Source organism: Schistocerca piceifrons, chromosome 3 (assembly GCF_021461385.2).
Source record: "Schistocerca piceifrons isolate TAMUIC-IGC-003096 chromosome 3, iqSchPice1.1, whole genome shotgun sequence".
NCBI lineage: Eukaryota > Metazoa > Arthropoda > Insecta > Orthoptera > Acrididae > Schistocerca > Schistocerca piceifrons.
The window spans coordinates 937260045-937269152 of NC_060140.1; the positions used below are offsets into that span (position 1 = coordinate 937260045).

At 44.0% G+C, this 9108-nt stretch overlaps 1 protein-coding gene across 1 annotated transcript in view; it reads left to right on the plus strand.

The window, feature by feature from the left end:
• LOC124787820 (mediator of RNA polymerase II transcription subunit 1-like) overlaps positions 1-8421 on the plus strand; it is a 237130-nt gene extending 228709 nt beyond the window's left edge. Inside the window, exon 13 of the mRNA XM_047254752.1 lies at positions 6014-8421. Within this exon, the coding sequence (XP_047110708.1) occupies positions 6014-7650 (1637 nt within the window). The 3' untranslated portion in view covers positions 7651-8421. The remainder of the gene's footprint in view (positions 1-6013) is intronic.
• The last annotated feature ends 687 nt before the right edge of the window (positions 8422-9108 follow it).

Genomic DNA, 9108 nt, shown 5'->3' on the forward strand with positions numbered 1-9108 from the left:
TCAGTGTCTGGTTGTTTGCGATGGGGGCGGGGTGTGGTGTGTTATCCATGTATGGGTGTGAACAGTGTGGTGAACGCTGTTTGTATGGCAGCCCAGTACTGCCCGGTTGAGCAGTCGTGAGCTGTGTGAAGAGTGTGCCGACGGCCGCCAAGATCTTGTGAAGGATCTGGGTGGTCGTGTGGCGGGGGAATAGTCTTTCCAATAAACCCCCGGATGTTGTGTTGGCGTTGTGTGTGTCGGCCTGTGGCTCGGTTGTGGTGTTGGCGGTCGCTGGTGAGGGTGTTGGCGTTATGGATGGGCTGGCGCTTGTGTTGTTGTTATGTGGAACATTTTGAGGTGCCTGTGTGTCAGATGTGGTGGGGGGTGGAGTAGTGTGTGTGCTGGTGTCGCTGGCTTGCTGACTGTGTGTCTGTGTGGCATTGTTTTGTTGTCGCTGGGTATTTTGTTGTGGTGCACGTGTGTTCCCACTCCTGTTTCCACGTGTTCGCCTACGCCTTCTCTGGGTTTTTGGTTCTGGGGTTCCTTGTGTTAGTGTGTTTTCTTGTGTGTCATGTGTAGGTTCGCAGGCAGTGGCTACAGGGGGTGGGGTCGTGTTGTTTCTGGGGGCTGGTGTTGGTACCGGTGTGGGTGCAGTGTCGTGTGTTGGCTGAGGCGATTGTGTTGCTGTCGCAGCGGTTGTGATAGGTGTGTGTGCTGGGTGCAGAGGTTCCGCGGCCTGCACCGCTCCTCCAGGGCGTGTAGCCATGGCGAACGACACTCCGTTCCTGACAGGGTTTGGTGCGGGCCTTGGTCGTGTTATGACGTTGGGTGGCTTCAACTGTTGGTTTTTGCGCCTCTGCGCCTCTCTGTATACATTGCAGCCCCTGTAGTTGGCCGCATGGGCTTGGCCACAGTTGGCGCAACGGCGTATGTTTTCGTGTATTAGTTTACATGCGTTGGATGCGTGTTTGCCAGCGCATCCGCAGCAACGGGGTGCCAGGCCGCAGCGGAGGGCCGAATGACCGAACCGCTGGTAGTTGTTACATTGTTGAGGGACCTGTGGCGGTTCGTAGATTTCTACCCTTACGTCCATCCGCAGAAGGCTTTTTATCTGCAGAAGGCCGCGGGAGGCGGCCGTGTCGGCCATCTCGACCAGGTAGTGTGGTAGACGGTGGTGGGAGCGGAAGCCTGTCATCCTGGAAGCACTTTTGCAGTCGAATCCAAGGAAGTTAAGCGCCGCTTGTACTGTGTTGTTTGGGGTGTTGGGGTCCACTCCCTTTACCACGTACTGCTGTGTCCGTTCTTCGGCGGTCCTGTACGTATAGTGTTCGATTTCCTTTTCTTTGAGGAAGATAAGGAGATCTTTATATTCACTGTTAGTTGATACGTACAGTGAGGCCCTATCCCCAGAGTACTCCATGTGTAGTGTGCAAGGTGAGTGCCTTTCCGCGAATGTTGTGTTGAGGACGCTGAGGTCCCCGTAGTTCTGGATTGCGACTGGGGGAAAACCAGTCTTCTGTTGTGCGGGCGTAGCTGCGGTTAGTACTTGTGTGATGTTGCTGACCGCAGGTCGGGTCATGTTTGTTGTTGTATTGGTGTTCCTAACCGGAAGTGCGGATATTGGTGTAGGTAGCAGCGCCTTTCGGCTACCATGCGAGTGTGGTTGCTCGCTTGTTTGCGTGGTGTTTTTCTGTTTGCGTCGTGGGCCCTCCACCTGCCAGGGCCCAGTGTAGTGTTGTTCTGTGTCCGCATCTGCGGCTGCTGGTTCCGCCGTTGGAGTCAGCTGCCGCAGTGGGACAGTGGTGCATGAGTCACCAGATGCAGGTGAATGTAGTGTTATGTGCAGTGTACTTGTCCGCGTGGGGGACTCACTTGGGCCGCAGAGGTCGGTTATCAATCGACGCTGGCTCAGCAGTTCCTGCGCTTGCGCAGTGATCTGCCGGTCCTTGTCGGCCAACACCTCCTCAACGGCGGCAAGCGGGACACTGACGTCGACGGGAACAGCCGACTCTCGCGCCTCTTTAGCTGCAGCCTTGCTGCGGGTTATGGCGGGGGAAACACCGGCGGAATCAGCCATCGTAGTGTTTGCAGGAGCTTTATTTGGTATGGGTGGGCACGACAATTATGCTTTTTCTGAAAAGAAAAGGCTAATAGTAGGTCCTACAGAAGAGGTGGAATGCCCTACGGCCTAGCGTGCGCCATTGGTGCAGTGGCGCGGCACCTAAAGGAGGTGCGGAGGAAGAGAAGTGGCCTACAGTACGCGGGGTGGTCCGACGTGAACGGGCCCCTGGCACTGATCAACCCTAACACAGAACGAGAGAGTCTCGCTAGGTTTGTAACCGAAGTTACGGGTTACTGTGAGTCAGTGACTCTTGACGGCAATGGAGCTTCTCCGCGAGCTACGCGGCTTTTCGACGAAAGGGAGCAAGCTCAACCTTCCGCCGACCCACCGAGCGCTACTGGCGCCTCGAAAGGAACTCTCTGTAGAGCAGAGCGGTCAGCGAGGCCTAAACCCCAATAGCTACCGTTGCACCGGCCATCACCGGCTGAGAGCTCCTTCCGCTACGACGGCAGGAGCGCGTCTCTGAGCACAGTGACAATGTGGTATATATCTAAGTGGCAGTATTACATTTTTGATGCTATTTTGCCAACTACTGATATTAATTGTGACATAATTGTGTACTGTTGTCCAGTGTTGGAGTATTACATAGGTGTTGCTCATTTGTCAGAATTAATAGTTACTGCGATCCAATGCCCATAAGTAATTTTTCAATGATTCTAACTGTTTCCACATAAACAGCGTAAAATTTTAGGTATCTTTTTTATTGATTAATGTGTAGTTCATTGATTCACTGAACAGTGCATTGATATATAAGAAACTGATTGAACCTGATATATTCTTCCTTCAATTATATATCTTGTCCTTTGGTTCCAATGTTGTTTGTTTGAACCCACAATTTGTTACCTTTCATAATGTTTTGGAGTCATTTTAAGCATTTTTAATATATTTGATTAATGCTTAGTGGTAATACTTTTGTTGAAAATTCAGCCCTTTGAAGAATTTGTTTGTTATGTATCTCATATTAAAAATGTCAAGGAAAATTGCTTTTAATGAGGTTGTAGCACTCAGACTTTTAAATTATGTGAGATTAATGTACAACAATCAATGGGAAACTCATAGTGGAATGCTAACGAGAGGTGGTTTGTGTTGGAGGAATAGAGGGTTTGTGTTGGAGGTGGGGAGGAGGCATATGCATGAACTCTCACAGATTTTTTTTTCTTTAAGTATGCCTGTGCGTCACCTGTCACTCATTTGCAGATTGATAGTCGTCTTGTCTTTTTAAAAAAAGTAAATAAAAAGAAACAGGTTAATGAAATGTAAGCAACAGAATACTTACACCTGGTGCAGATGGACCCCAAAGTGCATTCCATCGATCAGTCAGAACATTGTAACAATCCACTTGATTGCTTGTTAATGCACTTTCCTGTCACAAAATGACAGCAACTCATCACAGTAAGAATTATTGTAATCTTTGATATGCAGCTGGAGGTAGACAACACACCTCATGTTCGTACAGAGATCACACAGCTTTGTGTTTTAAGAGATCGTAGCTTTTCAAATTAGGGAGCTATGGTATCATATGGAATTTTATCACATGCCCTCCAAACTACTGTAGTGTTATTTTGAGTGTGTGCTATGAACGGTTACTCTTGTGGAAAATATGATGTTAAGTGGAGAAGACATCAGTTGTGAAGGAATCCATTTAGTCACTAATAATTACACTTTCATAGCTGCTTTTTTTTTTTCAACAACCAGTGGTTGTAGGGAGGCAGAAATGAATAGTTTCCCCTTGCACATTATTGTCACCACCATCATTAGCGTGTGTGGGATGCATGTGTCAAGGACATTATCCTGATAGAAAATATATCTTGGCATGCCCTTAAATCATATGAAACAAGTAGAATGCATTCATCTGGCCCTGAAAATCATTTCCACATTTCTATAGTCTGATCATAGTATTTCCAGGGTTTATGAGTCATAGCTGATGATACTGTTGGCCTAAAAGCACGAGCGTGCATGAGCTGGTAGTCCTGTTTACAAGAATGCACAGTACACAGTCTAATATGAAAGACATACACCATCCTCACCATTGCACTATGTTGTCTGTTTTACCACAAATGGACACCTGTCTCCTTTTTTTACAGAGTGGGCAAAACTCTTTTATTTTCATATCCCGGATGAGGCATTCTTGCCCACTAATTATCTATCAGTGGTTTCATTGTTATTTTTCACCTTTCATGTTTCAAAAGGCACAACATATGAACAAATTATCAAAATTATTACTCTGTATTCCCGGCAAGTGTTATAAATATTTTGTGTCCATCAGTCAGGGATGTTAAGTCCAGCGGTCCACATTGTGCTATTCGAGAGTAAAGTATGTGTCGGCACCAGGATTCACCCTCTTCCTTCTGTCAATAGCATAAAACACAAACATGACTCCACATTATACACATATTCGTTACACTCACCTACATCCAGCAGATACCTCTAAGACACAACCCTCATAAACTGCATGGAAAGAGATCATTGTGTGCAGAAGAGGAAAACCTAGGCAAGTGAACAACCTCTTGAGGTCTCCCATCAAACAATGCCATACACCTATTCCTTTAAACAATTTCAAATAGGGTTCACTTGGTTGCCTATATCATGTCAGAATGTATACTATTAAGTACACTGCTCTGCTGTCCTCCTGCATGAAGTTTATACTACTGTGCATTACGAAGTACATTGCTAATATCTGTAATTTAGCACATGCTTGATATAAGAAGTGTATTCTGGAAAATGATCTTCATGAGGCTTTGTTTACACATTTTTAACTTTTCAAGATTTCTTTATTTGACTTAGTGTTGATACCAAGCACTGTTTTCTAAAACTGTACAAACAAACTGTCTTATCTGAATACTTGGGAAATATTGTAAATATCTGGTACCCTGATACCAAGACATTTTTGAACAGAGCACCTCAGCTCTATTATTTTTCTGGCTGGGTGGGTAAGATGGGTTGTAAATTCCCTGCAATCTCCATGGCATAATGGTGATGCTAGCTAGCCAATTGTAATTTGACAACTAACAATTAAGCATAAAAAGTAAAACATGTTTGCATTTTTAATAGTTATTTGTTCTTATCAAAAGTGATGGGGACCTTTCTTGAAAACTTCAGATTTTAGGTGTAGTTGATGTGGAAAGAGAACTGAAAACATTCTGTTTAACAGTACTGCTGTGAAAGACTTCTTAACAGTATGACAACCACATACATTTCACTTACTACCTATTGCTGTATTGCTCATGGTATGTTCAGTAGGTGAACAGATATAGAACTGCAAATTACTTGTTGCTGTCAGTGTGTTAGGTGGTGGACGAAAGTTTCATAGCCTAATGATGCACTCTGTTTTTCTGCTGATGGTTAGCCTTCTGCCTGCTGATCTGTTTAACGGTCCACCAACCAATGGTGATGCGATTGTGAAATAACATAAGCATGTGGGAATCTCCCCAGTTAGCAATAGCTGGATTAATTAATAAAAGCATTAGGATCAGTATTCTTACAGACTCTGATGACTTCCAAACTGATAAATGACATGTGCAATTGAGTTTATTTGAGCTGTAGAATTAGTGCAAAGCTAAAACAGTGATGAGAGTCACATCGTATGTACCCCATATATTTCTGATCCTCTTGGTCTTGTTCCAGCAGTTGGTAAGTAGTCAGTCCTTTTTTTTATTTCAAATAGTGTTATAATTCTTGTTCCTATTATTGGTACAATATGCAAGTAATGACACCATTCTCAGACAGAAATATTACTTAGCGATTCTTTTTCCGTCATCCAGGAGGATAAAATAGCCATTGCCAGAAACATAGTCTGTTCTTAAGCTCATTATATCAAAAACTTCTTGTCTCATGTATTGATAGTAGTTACGTTAAGTTCATTTTATATCATTCTGGAGTGGTATCCAGGCACTGTGTTTTGTCCTTTCACAGGATCTGGATCAAGTCCAAAACTGAAGTCATCAAGTGTGAAATTGAAACAACTGGATTTGTCATCAAGCAATCTTACTCTCGAGAGAGTGAATACGAGTTGTGCTTCTAGTGGTGGAACAACACCTCCTAGTGGCACAAGTGGCAGTGGAAGCAGCAGTGGAGGCAAAGGAGCACCTGGCACTAATCCCACAGGCAAGCGAAAGGGCTCACTGTCAGCTGTCATTGATAAGCTAACGGCACAGCATTGTGAACAAGGTGACAGTATAGTAAAAGATGGTTCCAGGTCAGGTGGTGTTCCTGGTACAGTTGGAGCAGGAGGAAATAGTGGAAACACCACTGGACCTAAGCAGCCTGGTGAGTACATGGTAAAACCCAGTTCTGATGGTATAAAACTTACTATCAATAAAACACGAACCAAAGACTCGAAGCCAGCAAGCCGCAATCAGTCGAGTGGTTCGTCGACAGGAAGTACGGGATCCCCAAAAACACATACTGGTTTGAAGCCTGGTGTCAATAGTGGTCCTGCCTCAAAGAAACCACATTCAGGTGGCCCACCTAGGTCACAGACATCACCATCAAATGGTACCACATCAGGATCTGCATCTACAGCAGCAACCGGAACAGGAGTGATGACAGTTGCTGCGTCATCTGGGTCTGTGAGTGGAGCTCGTTCACCGGCAAACACGTCGAACAAGACTGGCGGTAGTGGCAAGGCTGGTAGTTCCAAAACTGGTGGATCCAAGCAACTCGGTGGTTCGCCGAAGACGGGCACACGAGATGGGAAAACGGCACGCCCTGCCAAGGGATCCAGTGACAGACTTGGATCTCCATTTGGTGCTGGTGGTAAACCGGGTGACAGTCGTAAAGGCAGTGGTGCAGCTCTCGGAACGGATACTGTAGCTGCTGATCCATTCAGAACTGGAACATCTTCCAAACTGGAGGTAGCACTGCCACCACTTAAAAGCCTCGATACCAAATTTCAGATACCCAAATTATCAGCACGCAACAGTGGGTCGAACTCAACAGCAGTGTCACTGGGCAGCGACAGGTCAACTGTGGTGGACAGAGTGATTCAGCCGGTGCAAGATAGACCCGATTCTAAATTTGTGCCAGGAAAATCAGTAGTAGCCGAAGGTAATAAAAGTCCTGTACCTGGTACAAGACAGGTACTGTCTTTACAGCTTCAGCAAACTCCCTCACAACCCATAGCCCCACCACGACCTTCTTCGCCTTCTGCAAGGTTTCCAGTAGCAGCAACAGTAGCGGGTTCACTTTCGGTGTTGCCGTCCGGTGATAATAGTTCTGAAATGTCGGACTCGGGACCTATTGCAGATACAGTCTCTTCGCACGCTCCCTCTGCACAGGAAGCAGCAGAGCTGCTGTTAGATTTTTCAGCTGCCAAACAGTCATTACAAGTGGCAGGGCCTTCTATTCCTTGCCGTAGACGGAGCCCACCTCCTCCTCTTCCCCCTCCACCACCTGCCTTTCCTGCAGGTTCACCATCTGTTTCTGTGCACATAGTCAAATCACCAGCTCCAGCTGCCTCACCCCTGGTGACCCCCTCTCCCCATTCTGTGTCACCATGCATCACTGATGACGAATTGATGGACGAAGCATTGGTCGGAATGGGTAAATGAGGTACGGCACCTGCCCAGTCAAGCTCCTCCTCGGGTTTGTCGTGGGCATCAGCTGGTGATATGTGAACTTTCGTGTCAATGTTACTGTGCTACATACCACAAAAGCTACACTTGTCACTGAAGTTACTATGTGTGTTGAAAAGTGCTTCTTATACTCAGACTTTTTTGTAAGGTTGACAGTGATTTACGTGGTCTCTGTGCTACCTAATTTTCTTTTCTGAGAATAAGTGTAACTGTATTATATTTATGTCTTTACAAGTGACATGAAATGTCCCATGATTGTGATGTGCGTCATTCTACATTTTTGTTTCAATATGGTTCTTAAATTTAGACTATACCAGGAATGCAATTCATGATCAGACTTTTGCCTATTAAATTTTTCTGTATCTTCGTATTTATTTCTTCGCACAGAGAATATTGTGAAGAACTTTGTTACTTTTTCTCTGATATGGCAGGTGAACGAAATAACCAGTTAGCGTGTAATGTGGAGATGCTATTATGTGCCTCATGTTTTGCAATTCCTTGTACTTATGCACCATTTGTGTATGCAATACTTTGGAACAGTGATAGAGATTTCCAGATGTGACCGCTCAAATGTATATAATGAAGTATTTATGTCTGTCTAGCAATACATTTACACATTCTTGTATTTATCTAGAATTCTCTTCTTATTAAGTACAATATGAAGGTAATATTGAGTGGCACAGCATATGGAATTTGGGCATTTAGTTCTACATCTGTTAGGGAAAACTTCAATGTGCAATTTTAAGCAAATTTTTATTTTATTAATTATGTTGGAATGTGTGCAGAATGTGAGTTGCTAAAAGAAATTGCCTGTACAGTTCTTTTATATACACATATATATATATAAATATATAATTTCTTCAATGTAATGTTCTATAGATGTTGGACCAAATCATATATGTTGGAAAAGAATATGGTAAACCAGTTAAAGGCATTATAAACTACACTTACCAAGTGGGAATGGTTTTGAACATTTTGTACAAATAAGCGTTGATTTAACATTCGGCAAACAGTGATTATAAAGCTGCTTCCTTTCTTTCGTTTTACTCCCCATATTTCTCATTCTATGTTATAAGTTTTCCTGGTAATACAGGATTTCATTATGACGTATAATGTACTTAATGCGAATTTCAGTGTGATGTCGAAATAATGGGATTGTAATCAGTCTTTTGGTTGGTCAAGCAGTTTTATGTGGACTCTGTGAGGAGGACAAATGGAACTCCATTATGTGTGCAATAAAATGCATGAACATACATACTCTTCGTAGATTAATGAGAATGTGGCATGAATATTTATTCTAATCACCCAGTATTGCTTTTGCCTGAAAGCAAGCTTTTTTTAAGTAAGTTTTTTTGTAAATTCATTATTCCAGCTGGCATTTGACCATTTCAACTGATTTAGAGATAAGGTGTCTCATTACATTTGTTTTTCATA